We start from the raw sequence: 19,279 nt of genomic DNA, 5'->3' as shown, positions 1-19,279 counted from the left end.
GTACAGTGTAAAAAGGAGAATTTTAGGCTTGGCAATTTGTATGTGAGGGGACAGGGGTCAAGCCCTGCCCTCCGTACCCCCCGTGTACCCCGCACGGTTATTTTTCCTTATGCGCTATTATAAGAACCAAATTATCCCTTATCATAACCAAATTATATTGTCAATATTTTGACTGGATTCAATTTCATATACTTTTCAGCTACTTCATTAAAATTGCTGCAACATTTAATTTGCTTGGTTTTCTTTCATGATACAGTAATTGGAGAAATATAACAAAATTTTTGACTGTAATTCAGTCCTAGCAGTCAGTTTTATACCCCTCCCCTTATTTTCTATTGTTATAGCATATTTTATTAGCAATGGGTTGCTCCTTTCCCCCCTGTGATGTTGGTTTTGCCCCACTTGTCCATCTCTCCAAAGACCTGCCCTTTTGTTCACTGTTCCTCCTCCCATTGCATGTCAGTCCCTCTCCAAGCCTGCCCCTTGCTCTAGAAACTTCCCTATCAATTTTGTATCCTTCGGAATCCCATTGGTTTGTTTAAGTTCTTCCCCTCCCCTGTAATCCCCAATTGGTTTAAACCTTGTATTCCCCGCCTGGTGTTCCACCCTCAGTTTCTCCCAATTGGCTAAAGATTGTATCCTCCCCTAGGACCCTGCCAAGTTTGTAAGTTGATGTATGCCTTTAATGCAGTGTTGGCCTGCCCCTGATGGTCTGTAGAATAATCACCTTTGGAAAACATAGAGCAGACCTCACCCTGTTCCTTGTCCCTACCCTCAGTGCAGTCCTACCCCCAAGGCAGTCCACCTGTGCTGTAGAGCAGCTGTGCCCTGCAGCCACAGCCCAGATTCGACAGTTTTCTGGGGGCGGCCCAGTGCCACTGTGGGTGTGGGCAGCTAGTGGGGCTGAAGAAATGGGGCAGCACAGCACTTCCCAAATCAGCTCTTCTGTTGCAGTAGAGAGATGCAGCTGTGACCAGATTGTCCTGGTGGTAGCACCAGCAAAGCCCACCCGGCAGCAGCAGTGGCTGAGCTCCATGCCCAGGAGCAGCCATGGATGGCCACGGTGTGGGCAGGCAGGAGCCAGGCAGGGGCTGCTGTGCCCAGCAGCGGGGCCTGAGGGGATGGGGGAGCCCATGCTGAGCATCCCTGGGCTGAGGGCACATTTCCTTCTGTGGGATCATCTGGGCCTGGACCTGAAGAGGCACAAAGGGATATTTTTGGGGTCCCTGATGAGGGTCCCAGGAGTCCCGCATGTTTTAAATAATTAGCTTTTTTTGATTAATAAGGAGAATTTATTTCATAATTAAAATACAGTCTTAGAATGTCTAGAAGCAAATATCAGATTGGCCCTGAAGCAGGCTGACAGCGTCAGGTGAGACAGGTGGGGCATTTCTCTCCCCTGTGCATCACGAAGGGACAGCTTTCACAAAGATTTTTGTACATTTCCAAGCTCCAAGGGTTGTTGGGGGCAGCCGTTTTTCTGCTTTCTTATGGTTGATCTTATCCTTTTTGCATTTTCATGTAGTTTTTCCTTTCTTGCTGCAGCTCTTGCTGAGAGTTTCCCAAAAACTGGTAAATAATTCACATTGTTAGAAGAAAATCTCCTGGAATATGCGTTCTAGGAGGCACACATTTATCTTATAGATGATGCATGTCGAATGCATATTGCTGAGATTTGGTCAGAGAAATAATCTTCTGGAATCAGCATTTCTGGGGACGAATATTCAGGCTAGGATTTTGGTGCATATTGATTGCCCTGAACCCTCTTTTGGTATGCTAGGATTTTCATTAGGCGAGATTACTGTAGTCTCAGCATGAATTTGTACATACAATCTATCAGAATCCCTCCCTTTCTCTATTAATTTATTAATTTTGTCCTTTTAGGATACACTTTGACAAAGCTTACTTATTTTCTAATTTTATGTTTAGTATTTATAAAACTTAACAACTACACTTTTATACTACTAGTCAGGGTATAAAATTAACAGCTCTTCTCATAAGGTAGATTATTCTAAATCTTTAATTTCTTTTCTTTGAATTGTCAATTATATTTTTTTATATCAATGCATGTACTTATTGTACTTTAGATATATTTTGACTCCATAGTCGTTTAAGGCTGGTAATATTTGTAAAATAAATTTTTAATGTTTTCTTATGTTGCCTGCTAAAATGTGTCTTTATAACTGTCTCATGTTCTTGTTTTCTAATTCTTGAGCAATTTGCTTTATTCTACTCTCAGGATTTATTTCTTCTCTATCTCTTCCAGAACAAAAAGTTTTAATATATTGCTTACAAATTTTGCCATTTTCTTCTTTTTGCTCTATTTCACATTTTCTTTATTGCAGTGTCTTTTACTACTCATAGTGCACCTTCTGAATTTGTTAAAATTATAGCGTACTACACTAACTTGGGAGTGTGCATATGGCTCATTCTTTTTGGGCTTGGATGACTGATACAGTGACAATAATCCTCTGCAGTTTTAACACTCTAGCTCTCTCAAAGCCCCTTTGGGTTGCAGCCAAAGGGCCAAGATGTGTATCTTCTTGGTAGCAGAGCTTACACCTTGGGATCTAGTCACTGGAGTCATTCGTCTCATTCTCAGTATTTACTTCATAAGATTTATAAGAGCCTTTTAAATTGTTTTTCAGGATTTAGGATAGCACCTGCTTATTTCTAATTGTTATAGTTTTATTTCTTTGACATTTTAGCTGTAAAGTTGTAATTAGTCTGTACACTTCTCTTTCTTTCAGCTCTACTTGGCTTTTTTCCTTTATTTTAATTTGATCCTTATTAAATATCTAACGGCTTTTGTTATACCCTATCTGATTTAATGTTACTTTTAGTGTTTCTTGGAACTTAAATCTGGTTTGTATCTTATATACTTTTTTTTTTCCAATTTTTCACGAATCATATTATTGTTCTAATATATTCTTTACAGTGTTTCATTAGCTTTTGCTTCTATTTCTTTTGTCTGTTATAACAAAAGCACAAAAATATTTTATTTTTTGAAATAAATTTGCATATCACACCTTAAATATTCAGTTCACTTAAAACAACCTCATGAATAATACAGTTTAAAATAAAATATTTTACTTCTCATAACAATGGGTTTTACAGCTTACAAGCTTAGGTATTAACATGCATCAGTCTATTTTACTTCAAGGAGTAGTGGTGACATTTTAGTGAGGTTTGGCTGGTGTTTCTGTTGGTGGATTTACAGGTCTCCTGTCCTGTCTTTCTTTGCAGCTGAACCTGCTGGTGAAGGTGGTGCAGCTTCCCAAGCCACGTCCAGGACTGAGGCTCTGGGAGATGCTGAGGGTAGGTCAAGGCCTTTCCCCTGGGAGAGCTGCCAGCTCAGAGCCCAAAGCTGGGCGAGGGGGGCATCACTGCAGGTGCCAGCACAGAACCATGCACGTGTGTGCCCTCGGCCTGCGCGATCCCCTCACCGCTGCTGCGGCTCAGTGGTGCCCGTGCAGATCAGCAGAGATGGCAGAAGCTTCTGTGGCTGTTGAGTTACAGGTGTGTCTGCAGGGAGGACTTCTCCAGTTCCTTTGCTGATTCCTACAGAGAAGCCTGGCAACCATGGCAGGGGTGAGTAGTGTGTCCCTGCTGACCCCTCTGGCTGAGCCCTGCTTTTGTGGGATCTGTTCCTGGGAAATGGAATTCTGTTGCTCTAAGGTCCTCCAAGGGGGAAGGACCAAGCCACAGGACACCACAAACCCCATGATCCATCCGAAAACATGAGGCAAATGCTGAAGGAAATGCAGCAGGCAGGAGAAGGTGGGTGCATTTCCCTCATGCTTCCCCTGGGACTCAGCAGCCGGGGGCTTTGGCTGCACATCTGGACACGCTGTGTCTGGCACAGCGGGAAGGCATCCATGGCAGCCTCTCTGCCCCACAGCTGCTGCTGCTGCTTTGACGCCCTGCAGGGCTGTTTCCCAGCCTGGCCTGGCTGCATCTTCTGCCCAGCCTCTGCAGGAAGGCATTTGGCATCAGCTGACGGGCCACCTAATCGCACCACAGGCCTGAGATCCCCTGCAATTTTCCAGTCGCCGGGTAGAACAGAAAGCTCAGCAGTTTGGAGAAGGGAGGGCCCTGGCCTTCCCAAAATGTTTATAGGGATTTCCTGATTCTTAGCCATGTCTTTGACAAGCATTCCCTTCTGAAGGCGCCACCTCCCCAGTGGGGAACAGCCCCACCTGATCCAGCTGTCCCTCTTCCTTTCTCCAGAAGTGGATGCAGAGGCTGGGCATGAGGCGGCGTTTCCCAGAGGAAGCAGTGGTTCCGTGCCAGCCTCTGCTGCAGGAAGAGAGGCGATGCCAGGCACAGGCACAGGAGGTAATTGTTGTGCCTCTGGGCCTGAGCCCGTCTGAGGCTTGAGCTGCTCTCTCTGCTGCCTGACAGTGCAGGGACAGCCTGGACAAGTCAGGCACAGCCCAGGGGAAGTATCACGAGCAGGCTCAGGGCACTCGGGTACTGAGCAGTCCTGCTGGGGTCCCTCCATGGGAGACATGTCCTGTTATGAATAGAAAATTGTATTTTTTTTAAGTTTCAGAGTTAAAAAAAACCAAGCCAGACCGAGTCAGACTCCTTTGGTTTTGCTGCCGAAGGAAAGCTCTTCAAATGCCTGTTAATGGCAGGTGATTAACTGATTGTTTCCCTGATGCTGGCCGCATGCCAAGAAGATACCAAGGGAAACCCTCCAGGGTAAAGAGAATGGGCAGTGACACCAGAGACAACATGCAAATAAGAAATGCAGTGCACCCTGGGTTTTTACAGTTTTACAGTTTTTACAAGAAAAAAACCCCTAAAATCACGAGCCAACAAGTGACTTAAGTGGTCTAAGAATGGGACCATAGTCCCGTACCTGCTTGGACCTTTTTATTTTCTCACCCTAACCTGAAAAGACACTGATTAAGGAGACCCCCCGGGTTTATAAACAAAACAAACCAAGGACTCAACGACTCTCCCGTGAGGACAGAGTCCCCAGTTCTGTCTGCAGACCAGCGGACAAACTGCATCATCCTCCTCCTTCGTGCCACGCCTGGGAACAGCGGCGGCGAGGGCGCAACCCGTCAATTTCTCCCCACCTGAGCTGATTCTTCTTAATAAAGGCATTAAAAAGGAGAAAGATCTCCTGCCCATTTATTTCATGTCCTGAAACCTGGGAGCGACTGCAATGGTGCCCACGGTGCGGAAAGGACAGAGGGGGAGAGGAAGCCTCCAGTGTGTCCTGAGCGGGCCTGGCTGTTTGCCCTTGGGATCTGGGAGCTGTCCCAGCAGAAGAAGGACGGGAGGGACAGAGGGAGGGATGGATAGCTGTGTCACTGCCTGCTGCAGTTTTCCCTGGGGTTTTAGAGAGGATTTCCTCTGTGTCTGAGGGAGAGAACCCGGGGGCCCTGCGCTGCTCCAGCCACCCCTCCCCTGGATGTTGCTGAGAGCAGGGAAAGAGTGTGGAGAGTGACCAGGAGCCAGCCCAGAGCTCCCCAGGCCCCTGTGCACCTTCGGCCATGTCTATTCACATCTGGCTCCCAGGGCCTTACCCGACCCCCTGGCAGTGCCCAGTTCTCTGTGGCAGAAGGGGATCCCAGCACACTCTGGAAAGTATTCTCATGTGTGCTCCGTTCTAGATGAGGTTGCTGGGAAGGCTTCTCCATCAGCTTGGATGAATAAAGTTTTGAAGCCCTTGGAGCCTCCTGCAGTTATGTTCTCAGTGTGCTACCAAGGAAGAATTGTAGACAAGCGGGCAGGAAGCAGGTGACAGAAGCTTCTGTGGCTGTTGTGTTACAGATGTGTCTACAGGGAGGACTTCTCCAGCTTCTCCAGCTCCTACCTTGGATGCTATACGCAAGCTCATCTCCCATCACAATGGTGAGCAGTGTGTCCCTGCTGACCTCAAAGGCGGAGCCTTACTTTTGTGGGATCCATTCCTGGGAAATGGAAATATTTTTCTCTAAGGTACTCCAACAGGGAAAATCCAAGATACAACAGATAAGATATCCCTGGAACCATCCAAACAGATGAGGCAAGAGCTGAAGGAACCCCTGCAGACAAGAGAAGGTGGGTGCATTTCCCTCATGCTTCCCCTGGGACTCAGCAGCCGGGGTCTTTGGCTGCACATCTGGACACGCCATGTCCGGCACAGCAGGCAGGGATCCATGGCAGCCTCGCTGCCGCGCTGCTGCTTTCACGCCCTGCAGGGCTGTTTCCCAGCCTGGCCTGGCTGCAGCTTCTGCCCAGCCTCTGCCGGAAGTTATTGGGCATCAGCTGACAGGCCATGCCCAAACTGTAAGACACCCTGAGATCCCCCACTATATCCAGCCCTGCAGATTAGGAAAAGGGTGGCTGTTTGGAGGTGGAAGTGCTCTCATCATGCCACTGTAACCTGGCCATTTTCCTGCTCCATAAATTTCACAAATATTACCTCTGATGCCACCACCCAAGTGGGAAACAGCCCCATCTGATGCAGCTGTCTCCCTTCCTTTGTCAAGAGATGGACATAGTGCTTCAGTGGAAGGTGGCATTTCTTGAAGGAAGCACTCCATCTTCGGTGCCAGCCCCTGCTGCAGGAAGGAAGGCAAAGCCAGACATGGGCACAGGCACAGCAGGTAATGGCTGTGCCGGGCTCAGGCCTGGCCGGGGCTGTGTGGCAGCAGCTCTTCCCCCAGGGCCTGCCCTTGCCCGGCCCGGCAGCAGCCAAAGCTGGAGGCGCCTCGGCTTCCAGGCCTCTGGAGCTGGTTCAGAGCCCCGGGGAAATGGGACTGGTGCAGCAACGTCCCTGGCGCTGCAGCTGCTGCGGAGCTGGCCCTGAGTGCCCAGAGGCCCAAGGCACAGGAGCAGCCCCGAGCGGGAGCCCTGCCTCCAGCCCAAGGCCAGAGCCAGCCCTGGCACACAATGGAAACAGTTCTCATCTTGGTTTGCTTCCAGACTGGGATGCTGGGAAGGATTCTCCATTAGCCTGGCGCTCTGAAGTAGTGAAGCCCTCTGAGCATTCTGCAGGTATGTTCTCACTGTCCCACCAAGGCGTAATGTTTGACTGACTGGTAAGAACCAGGTGACAGAAGCTTCTGTGGCTGTTGTGTTACAGGCGTGTCTGCAGGGACGACCTCACCAACTCCTACCTTGGATGCTGCACAAAAGGCCAGCTCCCATGGCAGGGGTGAGTAGTGTGTCCCTGCTGACCCCTCAGGCTGAGCCCTGCTTTTCTGGGATCCATTCCTGGGAAATGGAACTATTTTTCTCTAAGGTACTCCAACAGGGAAAATCCAAGATACAACAGATAAGATATCCCTGGAACCATCCAAACAGATGAGGCAAGTGCTGAAGGAACCCCTGCAGACAAGAGAAGGTGGGTGCATTTCCCTCATGCTTCCCCTGGGAGTCAGCAGCCGGGGGCTTTGGCTGCACATCTGGACACGCCGTGCCTGGCACAGTGGGAAGGGATCCATGGCAGCCTCGCTGCCCCGCTGCTGCTTTCACGCCCTGCAGGGCTGTTTGCCAGCCTGGCCTGGTTGCAGCTTCTGCCCAGCCTCTGTAGGAAGTTATTTGGCATCAGCTGACAGGCCATGCCCAAACTGTAAGACACCCTGAGATCCCCCACTATATCCAGCCCTGCAGATTAGGAAAAGGTGGCTGTTTGGTGGTGGAAGTGCTCTCATCATGCCACTGTAACCTGGCCATTTTCCTGCTCCATAAATTTCACAAATATTACCTCTGATGCCACCACCCAAGTGGGAAACAGCTCCATCTGATACAGCTGTCTCCCTTCCTTTGTCAAGAGATGGACATAGTGCTTCTGTGGAAGGGGGCATTTCTTGAAGGATGTACTCCATCTTCGGTGCCAGCCCCTGCTGCAGGAAGGAAGGCGATGGCAGACAGGGGCACAGGCACAGCAGGTAATTGCTGTGCCGGGCTCAGGCCTGGCCGGGGCTGTGTGGCTGCAGCTCTTCCCCCAGGGCCTGCCCTTGCTCGGCCCGGCAGCAGCCAAAGCTGGAGGTGCCTCGGCTTCCAGGCCTCTGGAGCTGGTTCAGAGCCCCGGGGAAACGGGACTGGTGCAGCAACGTCCCTGGCGCTGCAGCTGCTGCGGAGCTGGCCCTGAGTGCCCAGAGGCCCAAGGCACAGGAGCAGCCCCGATCGGGAGCCCTGCTGCCAGCCAGGGCCAGAGCCAGCCCTGGCACACAAAGGAAACAGTTCTCATCTTGGTTTGCTTCCAGACTGGGATGCTGGGAAGGATTCTCCATTAGCCTGGCGCTCTGAAGTTGTGATGCCCTCTGAGCATTCTGCAGGTATGTTCTCACTGTCCCACCAAGGCGTAATGTTTGACTGACTGGTAAGAACCAGGTGACAGAAGCTTCTGTGGCTGTTGTGTTACAGGCGTGTCTGCAGGGACGACCTCACCAACTCCTACCTTGGATGCTGCACAAAAGGCCAGCTCCCATGGCAGGGGTGAGTAGTGTGTCCCTGCTGACCCCTCAGGCTGAGCCCTGCTTTTGTGGGGTCCATTCCTGGGAAATGGAACTACTTTCTCTTAAGGTCCTCTGACAGGAGAGACCAAAGACATGGCAGGCAGGAAATTCCAGGACCCATTAGAAATCATGTGGCAAATGCTGAAGGAATGTCTGCAGAGAAGACAAGGTGGGTGCATTTCCCTCATGCTGCTCCTGGGACTCAGCAGCCGGGGGCTTTGGCTGCACATCTGGACACGTCGTGCCCGGCACAGCAGGAAGGGATCCATGGCAGCCTCGCTGCCCCGCTGCTGCTTTCACGCCCTGCAGGGCTGTTTGCCAGCCTGGCCTGGCTGCAGCTTCTGCCCAGCCTCTGCAGGAAGGCATTTGGCATCAGCTGGCAGACGGCCCCAAATGCACCACAGGCCATGCCCACCCTCAGATGCCCTGCAATTTCCTGGTGTCCAGGCAGATCAGATGTTGGGGCTGTTTGGGGAAGGAAGCAGCCTTGGGTTGTCCCAAAATCCTGGGTGTTTTCTGATCCTTATGCATTCCTTTCACAAGTGATGCCTCCTGAAATTGTCCCCTTCCCCATTCCCAGTCAGGAATGTTTTCATCTGATCCAGCTGTCTCTTTTCCATTCTCCAGAAATGAAAGGAGAGCCTGCGGAGAAAGAAGCATTTCCCGGAAGAAGCAGTGGTTGCATGCCAGCCTCAGCTCCAGGAAGGGAGGCCATGCCAGGCACAGGCACAGGAGGTAATTGCTGTGCCTCTGGGCCTGAGCCCTGCTGAGGCTTGAGCTGCCCTCTCTGCTGTTTGGCAGTGCGGGCACAGCCTGGACTAGAGCAGCACAGCCCAGGGGAATTATCCCGAGCAGGCTCAGGGCACTGAGCAGTCCTGCTGGGGTCCCTCCATGGGAGACATGTCCTGAAACCTGGGAGTGACTGCACGGGGTGCCCACGGTGGGGAAAGGACAGAGGGGGAGAGCAAGGCTCCAGTGTGTCCTGAGAGGGCCTGGCTGTTTGCCCTTGGGATCTGGGGGGTTTCCCCACAGAAGGAGGGCAGGAGGGACAGAGGGAGGGCAGGATGGATAGCTGTGGCACTGCCTGCTGCAGTTTGCCCCAGGGCTTTAGGGAGGATTTCTTCTGTGTGTGAGGGGGAGAGTTCCAGGTCCCTGCACTGCTGCAGCCACCCCTCCCAGGGATGTTGCTGAGGGCAGGGAAAGAGTGTGGAGAGTGACCAGGAGCCAGCCCAGAGCTCCCCAGGCCCCTGGGCAGCTTTGGCCATGTCTATTCACATCTGGCTCCCATGGCCTTACCCGACTCCCTGGCAGTGCCCAGTTCCCTGGGGCAGAAAGAGATCCCAGCACACACTGGAAAATGTTCTCATCTGTGCTGCATTGTAGATGAGGGTGCTGGGAAGGCTTCTCCATCAGCTTGGATGAATAAAGTTTTGAAGCCCTTGGAGCCTCCTGCAGGTATGTTCTCAGTGTGCCACCAAGGAAGAATTGTAGACAAGCGGGCAGGCACCAGGTGACAGAAGCTTCTGTGGCTGTTGTGTTACAGATGTGTCTACAGGGAAGACTTCTCCAGCTTCTCCAGGTGCTACCTTGGATGCTGCACTCAAGCCCAGCTCCCATCTCAGGGGTGAGTAGTGTGTCCCTGCTGACCCCACAGGCTGAGCCCTGCTTTTGTGGGATCCATTCCTGGGAAATGGAACTATTTTTCTCTAAGGTACTCCAACAGGGAAAATCCAAGATACAACAGATAAGATATCCCTGGAACCATCCAAACAGATGAGGCAAGAGCTGAAGGAACCCCTGCAGACAAGAGAAGGTGGGTGCATTTCCCTCATGCTTCCCCTGGGAGTCAGCAGCCGGGGGCTTTGGCTGCACATCTGGACACCCCGTGCCCGGCACAGTGGGAAGGGATCCATGGCAGCCTCGCTGCCCCGCTGCTGCTTTCACGCCCTGCAGGGCTGTTTGCCAGCCTGGCCTGGCTGCAGCTTCTGCCCAGCCTCTGCAGGAAGTTATTTGGCATCAGCTGACAGGCCATGCCCAAACTGTAACACACCCTGAGATCCCCCACTATATCCAGCCCTGCAGATTAGGAAAAGGGTGGCGGTTTGGTGGTGGAAGTGCTCTCATCATGCCACTGTAACCTGGCCATTTTCCTGCTCCATAAATTTCACAAATATTACCTCTGATGCCACCACCTAAGTGGGGAACAGCTCCATCTGATGCAGCTGTCTCCCTTCCTTTGTCAAGAGATGGACATAGTGCTTCAGTGGAAGGGGGCATTTCTTGAAGGAAGCACTCCATCTTCGGTGCCAGCCCCTGCTGCAGGAAGGAAGGCGATGGCAGACACGGGCACAGGCACAGCAGGTAATTGCTGTGCCGGGCTCAGCCCTGGCCGGGGCTGTGTGGCTGCAGCTCTTCCCCCAGGGCCTGCCCTTGCTCGGCCCGGCAGCAGCCAAAGCTGGAGGCGCCGCGGCTTCCAGGCCTCTGGAGCTGGTTCAGAGCCCCGGGGAAACGGGACTGGTGCAGCAACGTCCCTGGCGCTGCAGCTGCTGCGGAGCTGGCCCTGAGTGCCCAGAGGCCCAATGCACAGGAGCAGCCCCGAGCGGGAGCCCTGCCGCCAGCTCAGGGCCAGAGCCAGCCCTGGCACACAATGGAAACAGTTCTCATCTTGGTTTGCTTCCAGACTGGGATGCTGGGAAGGATTCTCCATTAGCCTGGCGCTCTGAAGTTGTGATGCCCTCTGAGCATTCTGCAGGTATGTTCTCACTGTCCCACCAAGGCGTAATGTTTGACTGACTGGTAAGAAGCAGGTGACAGAAGCTTCTGTGGCTGTTGTGTTACAGGCGTGTCTGCAGGGACGACCTCACCAACTCCTACCTTGGATGCTGCACAAAAGGCCAGCTCCCATGGCAGGGGTGAGTAGTGTGTCCCTGCTGACCCCTCAGGCTGAGCCCTGCTTTTGTGGGGTCCATTCCTGGGAAATGGAACTACTTTCTCTTAAGGTCCTCTGACAGGAGAGACCAAAGACATGGCAGGCAGGAAATTCCAGGACCCATTAGAAATCATGTGGCAAATGCTGAAGGAACATCTGCAGAGAAGACAAGGTGGGTGCATTTCCCTCATGCTGCTCCTGGGACTCAGCAGCCGGGGGCTTTGGCTGCACATCTGGACACGTCGTGCCCGGCACAGCAGGAAGGGATCCATGGCAGCCTCGCTGCCCCGCTGCTGCTTTCACGCCCTGCAGGGCTGTTTGCCAGCCTGGCCTGGCTGCAGCTTCTGCCCAGCCTCTGCAGGAAGGCATTTGGCATCAGCTGGCAGACGGCCCCAAATGCACCACAGGCCATGCCCACCCTCAGATCCCCTGCAATTTCCTGGTGTCCAGGCAGATCAGATGTTGGGGCTGTTTGGGGAAGGAAGCAGCCTTGGGTTGTCCCAAAATCCTGGGTGTTTTCTGATCCTTATGCATTCCTTTCACAAGTGATGCCTCCTGAAATTGTCCCCTTCCCCATTCCCAGTCAGGAATGTTTTCATCTGATCCAGCTGTCTCTTTTCCATTCTCCAGAAATGAAAGGAGAGCCTGCGGAGAAAGAAGCATTTCCCGGAAGAAGCAGTGGTTGCATGCCAGCCTCAGCTCCAGGAAGGGAGGCCATGCCAGGCACAGGCACAGGAGGTAATTGCTGTGCCTCTGGGCCTGAGCCCTGCTGAGGCTTGAGCTGCCCTCTCTGCTGTTTGGCAGTGCGGGCACAGCCTGGACTAGAGCAGCACAGCCCAGGGGAATTATCCCGAGCAGGCTCAGGGCACTGAGCAGTCCTGCTGGGGTCCCTCCATGGGAGACATGTCCTGAAACCTGGGAGTGACTGCACGGGGTGCCCACGGTGGGGAAAGGACAGAGGGGGAGAGCAAGGCTCCAGTGTGTCCTGAGAGGGCCTGGCTGTTTGCCCTTGGGATCTGGGGGGTTTCCCCACAGAAGGAGGGCAGGAGGGACAGAGGGAGGGCAGGATGGATAGCTGTGGCACTGCCTGCTGCAGTTTGCCCCAGGGCTTTAGGGAGGATTTCTTCTGTGTGTGAGGGGGAGAGTCCCAGGTCCCTGCACTGCTGCAGCCACCCCTCCCAGGGATGTTGCTGAGGGCAGGGAAAGAGTGTGGAGAGTGACCAGGAGCCAGCCCAGAGCTCCCCAGGCCCCTGGGCAGCTTTGGCCATGTCTATTCACATCTGGCTCCCATGGCCTTACCCGACTCCCTGGCAGTGCCCAGTTCCCTGGGGCAGAAAGAGATCCCAGCACACACTGGAAAATGTTCTCATCTGTGCTGCATTGTAGATGAGGGTGCTGGGAAGGCTTCTCCATCAGCTTGGATGAATAAAGTTTTGAAGCCCTTGGAGCCTCCTGCAGGTATGTTCTCAGTGTGCCACCAAGGAAGAATTGTAGACAAGCGGGCAGGCACCAGGTGACAGAAGCTTCTGTGTCTGTTGTGTTACAGATGTGTCTACAGGGAAGACTTCTCCAGCTTCTCCAGCTGCTACCTTGGATGCTGCACTCAAGCCCAGCTCCCATCTCAGGGGTGAGTAGTGTGTCCCTGCTGACCCCACAGGCTGAGCCCTGCTTTTCTGGGATCCATTCCTGGGAAATGGAACTATTTTTCTCTAAGGTACTCCAACAGGGAAAATCCAAGATACAACAGATAAGATATCCCTGGAACCATCCAAACAGATGAGGCAAGAGCTGAAGGAACCCCTGCAGACAAGAGAAGGTGGGTGCATTTCCCTCATGCTTCCCCTGGGAGTCAGCAGCCGGGGGCTTTGGCTGCACATCTGGACACGCCGTGCCTGGCACAGTGGGAAGGGATCCATGGCAGCCTCGCTGCCCCGCTGCTGCTTTCACGCCCTGCAGGGCTGTTTCCCAGCCTGGCCTGGTTGCAGCTTCTGCCCAGCCTCTGTAGGAAGTTATTGGGCATCAGCTGACAGGCCATGCCCTAACTGTAACACACCCTGAGATCCCCCACTATATCCATCCCTGCAGATTAGGAAAAGGTGGCTGTTTGGTGGTGGAAGTGCTCTCATCATGCCACTGTAACCTGGCCATTTTCCTGCTCCATAAATTTCACAAATATTACCTCTGATGCCACCACCCAAGTGGGAAACAGCCCCATCTGATGCAGCTGTCTCCCTTCCTTTGTCAAGAGATGGACATAGTGCTTCAGTGGAAGGTGGTATTTCTTGAAGGAAGCACTCCATCTTCGGTGCCAGCCCCTGCTGCAGGAAGGAAGGCGATGGCAGACACGGGCACAGGCACAGCAGGTAATTGCTGTGCCGGGCTCAGGCCTGGCCGGGGCTGTGTGGCTGCAGCTCTTCCCCCAGGGCCTGCCCTTGCTCGGCCCGGCAGCAGCCAAAGCTGGAGGCGCCTCGGCTTCCAGGCCTCTGGAGCTGGTTCAGAGCCCCGGGGAAACGGGACTGGTGCAGCAACGTCCCTGGCGCTGCAGCTGCTGCGGAGCTGGCCCTGAGTGCCCAGAGGCCCAAGGCACAGGAGCAGCCCCAAGCGGGAGCCCTGCCGCCAGCCCAGGGCCAGAGCCAGCCCTGGCACACAATGGAAACAGTTGTCATCTTGGTTTGCTTCCAGACTGGGATGCTGGGAAGGATTCTCCATTAGCCTGGCGCTCTGAAGTTGTGATGCCCTCTGAGCATTCTGCAGGTATGTTCTCACTGTCCCACCAAGGCGTAATGTTTGACTGACTGGTAAGAACCAGGTGACAGAAGCTTCTGTGGCTGTTGTGTTACAGGCGTGTCTGCAGGGACGACCTCACCAACTCCTACCTTGGATGCTGCACAAAAGGCCAGCTCCCATGGCAGGGGTGAGTAGTGTGTCCCTGCTGACCCCTCAGGCTGAGCCCTGCTTTTGTGGGGTCCATTCCTGGGAAATGGAACTATTTTTCTCTAAGGTACTCCAACAGGGAAAATCCAAGATACAACAGATAAGATATCCCTGGAACCATCCAAACAGATGAGGCAAGAGCTGAAGGAACCCCTGCAGACAAGAGAAGGTGGGTGCATTTCCCTCATGCTTCCCCTGGGAGTCAGCAGCCGGGGGCTTTGGCTGCACATCTGGACACGCCGTGCCCGGCACAGCAGGAAGGGATCCATGGCAGCCTTGCTGCCCCGCTGCTGCTTTCATGCCCTGCAGGGCTGTTTCCCAGCCTGGCCTGGCTGCAGCTTCTGCCCAGCCTCTGTAGGAAGTTATTTGGCATCAGCTGACAGGCCATGCCCAAACTATAACACACCCTGAGATCCCCCACTATATCCAGCCCTGCAGATTAGGAAAAGGGTGGCTGTTTGGTGGTGGAAGTGCTCTCATCATGCCACTGTAACCTGGCCATTTTCCTGCTCCATAAATTTCACAAATATTACCTCTGATGCCACCGCCCAAGTGGGGAACAGCTCCATCTGATGCAGCTGTCTCCCTTCCTTTGTCAAGAGATGGACATAGTGCTTCAGTGGAAGTTGGCATTTCTTGAAGGAAGCACTCCATCTTCGGTGCCAGCCCCTGCTGCAGGAAGGAAGGCAAAGCCAGACACGGGCACAGGCACAGCAGGTAATTGCTGTGCCGGGCTCAGGCCTGGCCGGGGCTGTGTGGCAGCAGCTCTTCCCCCAGGGCCTGCCCTTGCCCGGCCCGGCAGCAGCCAAAGCTGGAGGCGCCTCGGCTTCCAGGCCTCTGGAGCTGGTTCAGAGCCCCGGGGAAACGGGACTGCTGCAGCAACGTCCCTGGCGCTGCAGCTGCTGCGGAGCTGGCCCTGAGTGCCCAGAGGCCCAAGGCACAGGAGCAGCCCCGAGCGGGAGCCCTGCCGCCAGCCCAGGGCCAGAGCCAGCCCTAGCACACAATGGAAACAGTTCTCATCTTGGTTTGCTTCCAGACTGGGATGCTGGGAAGGATTCTCCATTAGCCTGGCGCTCTGAAGTTGTGAAGCCCTCTGAGCATTCTGCAGGTATGTTCTCACTGTCCCACCAAGGCGTAATGTTTGACTGACTGGTAAGAAGCAGGTGACAGAAGCTTCTGTGGCTGTTGTGTTACAGGCGTGTCTGCAGGGACGACCTCACCAACTCCTACCTTGGATGCTGCACAAAAGGCCAGCTCCCATGGCAGGGGTGAGTAGTGTGTCCCTGCTGACCCCTCAGGCTGAGCCCTGCTTTTGTGGGGTCCATTCCTGGGAAATGGAACTACTTTCTCTTAAGGTCCTCTGACAGGAGAGACCAAAGACATGGCAGGCAGGAAATTCCAGGACCCATTAGAAATCATGTGGCAAATGCTGAAGGAACGTCTGCAGAGAAGACAAGGTGGGTGCATTTCCCTCATGCTGCTCCTGGGACTCAGCAGCCGGGGGCTTTGGCTGCACATCTGGACACGCCGTGCCCGGCACAGCAGGAAGGGATCCATGGCAGCCTTGCTGCCCCGCTGCTGCTTTCACGCCCTGCAGGGCTGTTTCCCAGCCTGGCCTGGCTGCAGCTTCTGCCCAGCCTCTGCAGGAAGGCATTTGGCATCAGCTGGCAGACAGCCCCAAATGCACCACAGGCCATGCCCACTCTCAGATCCCCTGCAATTTCCTGGTGTCCAGGCAGATCAGATGTTGGGGCTGTTTGGGGAAGGAAGCAGCCTTGGGTTGTCCCAAAATCCTGGGTGTTTTCTGATCCTTATGCATTCCTTTCACAAGTGATGCCTCCTGAAATTGTCCCCTTCCCCATTCCCAGTCAGGAATGTTTTCATCTGATCCAGCTGTCTCTTTTCCATTCTCCAGAAATGAAAGGAGAGCCTGCGGAGAAAGAAGCATTTCCCGGAGGAAGCAGTGGTTGCATGCCAGCCTCAGCTCCAGGAAGGGAGGCCATGCCAGGCACAGGCACAGGAGGTAATTGCTGTGCCTCTGGGCCTGAGCCCTGCTGAGGCTTGAGCTGCCCTCTCTGCTGTTTGGCAGTGCGGGCACAGCCTGGACTAGAGCAGCACAGCCCAGGGGAATTATCCCGATCAGGCTCAGGGCACTGAGCAGTCCTGTTGGGGTCCCTCCATGGGAGACATGTCCTGAAACCTGGCAGTGACTGCACGGGGTGCCCACGGTGGGGAAAGGACAGAGGGGGAGAGCAAGGCTCCAGTGTGTCCTGAGAGGGCCTGGCTGTTTGCCCTTGGGATCTGGGGGGTTTCCCCACAGAAGGAGGGCAGGAGGGACAGAGGGAGGGCCGGATGGATAGCTGTGGCACTGCCTGCTGCAGTTTTCCCCCATGCTTTAGGGAGGATTTCTTCTGTGTGTGAGGGGGAGAGTTCCAGGTCCCTGCACTGCTGCAGCCACCCCTCCCAGGGATGTTGCTGAGGGCAGGGAAAGAGTGTGGAGAGTGACCAGGAGCCAGCCCAGAGCTCCCCAGGCCCCTGGGCAGCTTTGGCCATGTCTATTCACATCTGGCTCCCACGGCCTTACCCGACTCCCTGGCAGTGCCCAGTTCCCTGTAGCAGAAAGAGATCCCAGCACACACTGGAAAATGTTCTCATCTTTGCTGCATTGTAGATGAGGGTGCTGGGAAGGCTTCTCCATCAGCTTGGATGAATAAAGTTTTGAAGCCCTTGGAGCCTCCTGCAGGTATGTTCTCAGTGTGCCACCAAGGAAGAATTGTAGACAAGCGGGCAGGCACCAGGTGACAGAAGCTTCTTTGGCTGTTGTGTTACAGATGTGTCTACAGGGAAGACTTCTCCAGCTTCTCCAGCTGCTACCTTGGATGCTGCACTCAAGCCCAGCTCCCATCTCAGGGGTGAGTAGTGTGTCCCTGCTGACCCCACAGGCTGAACCCTGCTTTTCTGGGATCCATTCCTGAGAAATGGAAATATTTTTTCTCTAAGGTACTCCAACAGGGAAAATCCAACATACAACAGATAAGATATCCCTGGAACCATCCAAACAGATGAGGCAAGAGCTGAAGGAACCCCTGCAGACAAGAGAAGGTGGGTGCATTTCCCTCATGCTTCCCCTGGGACTCAGCAGCCGGGGGCTTTGGCTGCACATCTGGACACGCCATGCCTGGCACAGTGGGAAGGGATCCATGGCAGCCTTGCTGCCCCGCTGCTGCTTTCACGCCCTGCAGGGCTACTTCCCAGCCTGGCCTGGTTGCAGCTTCTGCCCAGCCTCTGTAGGAAGTTACTTGGCATCAGCTGACAGGCCATGCCCAAACTGTAACACACCCTGAGATCCCCCACTATATCCAGCCCTGCAGATTAGGAAAAGGGTGGCTGTTTGGAGGTGGAAGTGCTCTCATCATGCCACTGTAACCTGGCCATTTTCCTGCTCCATAAATTTCACAAATATTACCTCTGATGCCACCGCCCAAGTGGGGAACAGCTCCATCTGATGCAGCTGTCTCCCTTCCTTTGTCAAGAGATGGACATAGTGCTTCAGTGGAAGGTGGTATTTCTTGAAGGAAGCACTCCATCTTCGGTGCCAGCCCCTGCTGCAGGAAGGAAGGCAAAGCCAGACACGGGCACAGGCACAGCAGGTAATTGCTGTGCCGGGCTCAGCCCTGGTCGGGGCTGTGTGGCAGCAGCTCTTCCCCCAGGGCCTGCCCTTGCCCGGCCCGGCAGCAGCCAAAGCTGGAGGCGCCTCGGCTTCCAGGCCTCTGGAGCTGGTTCAGAGCCCCGGGGAAACGGGACTGGTGCAGCAACGTCCCTCCTGCTGCAGCTGCTGCGGAGCTGGCCCTGAGTGCCCAGAGGCCCAAGGCACAGGAGCAGCCCCGAGCGGGAGCCCTGCTGCCAGCCCAGGGCCAGAGCCAGCCCTGGCACACAATGGAAACAGTTCTCATCTTGGTTTGCTTCCAGACTGGGATGCTGGGAAGGATTCTCCATTAGCCTGGCGCTCTGAAGTTGTGAAGCCCTCTGAGCATTCTGTAGGTATGTTCTCACTGTCCCACCAAGGCGTAATGTTTGACTGACTGGTAAGAACCAGGTGACAGAAGCTTCTGTGGCTGTTGTGTTACAGGCGAGTCTGCAGGGACGACCTCACCAACGCCTACCTTGGATGCTGCACAAAAGGCCAGCTCCCATGGCAGTGGTGAGCAGTGTGTCCCTGCTGACCCCACAGGCTGAGCCCTGCTTTTGTGGGGTCCATTCCTGGGAAATGGAACTACTTTCTCTTAAGGTCCTACGACAGGAGAGACCAAAGACATGGCAGACAAGAAATTCCAGGACCCATTAGAAATCATGTGACAAATGCTGAAGGAATGTCTGCAGAGAAGACAAGGTGGGTGTATGGGTGCATTTCCCTCGTGCTTCCCCTGGGACTCAGCAGCCGGGGGCTTTGGCTGCACATCTGGACACGCCGTGCCCGGCACAGCAGGAAGGGATCCATGGCAGCCTTGCTGCCCCGCTGCTGCTTTCACGCCCTGCAGGGCTGTTTGCCAGCCTGGCCTGGCTGCAGCTTCTGCCCAGCCTCTGCAGGAAGGCATTTGGCATCAGCTGGCAGACAGCCCCACTTGTACCACAGTCCATGCCCACCCTCAGATCCCCTGCAAATTCCTTCTGTCCAGGCAGATCAGATGTTGGGGCTGTTTGGGGAAGGAAGCAGCCTTGGGTTGTCCCAAAATCCTGGGTGTTTTCTGATCCTTATGCATTCCTTTCACAAGTGATGCCTCCTGAAATTGTCCCCTTCCCCATTCCCAATCAGGAATGTTTCCATCCGATCCATGTGTTTCTTTTCCATTCTCCAGAAATGAAAGGAGAGCCTGTGCAGATGGAAGCATTTCCCGGAGGAAGCAGTGGTTCCGTGCCAGCCTCTGCTGCAGGAAGGGAGGCCATGCCAGGC

At 54.0% G+C, this 19,279-nt stretch overlaps 1 protein-coding gene and 2 long non-coding RNA genes across 3 annotated transcripts; all 3 read left to right on the top strand.

Annotated features, from left to right (window-relative positions):
• Nucleotides 1-619: 619 nt before the first annotated feature.
• Nucleotides 620-3,818, top strand: LOC135307222 (uncharacterized). The gene is made up of 4 exons (XR_010367942.1): nt 620-664; nt 3,247-3,318; nt 3,520-3,591; nt 3,679-3,818. It is a non-coding gene; the product is annotated as an uncharacterized LOC135307222 (long non-coding RNA).
• A 7,462-nt stretch (nt 3,819-11,280) lies between these two features.
• Nucleotides 11,281-17,327, top strand: LOC135308296 (uncharacterized). Its single transcript, XM_064433237.1, has 9 exons — nt 11,281-11,377; nt 11,465-11,566; nt 12,025-12,132; nt 12,781-12,852; nt 12,941-13,021; nt 13,109-13,210; nt 13,641-13,757; nt 14,077-14,148; nt 17,305-17,327. Exons 2-9 carry the CDS (start codon nt 11,491-11,493, stop codon nt 17,325-17,327), a joined length of 651 nt encoding a protein of 216 aa, XP_064289307.1. The 5' UTR covers nt 11,281-11,377; nt 11,465-11,490.
• A 967-nt stretch (nt 17,328-18,294) lies between these two features.
• LOC135307954 (uncharacterized) lies at nt 18,295-18,714 on the top strand. The gene is made up of 3 exons (XR_010368521.1): nt 18,295-18,369; nt 18,458-18,529; nt 18,617-18,714. It is a non-coding gene; the product is annotated as an uncharacterized LOC135307954 (long non-coding RNA).
• Nucleotides 18,715-19,279: the final 565 nt, after the last annotated feature.

Source organism: Passer domesticus, chromosome 9 (assembly GCF_036417665.1).
Source record: "Passer domesticus isolate bPasDom1 chromosome 9, bPasDom1.hap1, whole genome shotgun sequence".
NCBI lineage: Eukaryota > Metazoa > Chordata > Aves > Passeriformes > Passeridae > Passer > Passer domesticus.
The sequence above is the reverse complement of the archived record's forward strand: the minus strand, read 5'-3'. Positions and strand labels throughout refer to the sequence as shown.

Coding starts and splice junctions, on each gene's coding strand:
- LOC135308296 (XM_064433237.1), top strand. CDS start 11,491: ATGGCAGGCAGGAAATTCCAGGACCCATTAGAAATCATGTGGCAAATG. Junction 13,211..13,640: donor ACCCCTGCAGACAAGAGAAG/GTGGGTGCATTT, acceptor TCCTTTGTCAAG/AGATGGACATAGTGCTTCAG. Junction 13,758..14,076: donor CACGGGCACAGGCACAGCAG/GTAATTGCTGTG, acceptor GTTTGCTTCCAG/ACTGGGATGCTGGGAAGGAT.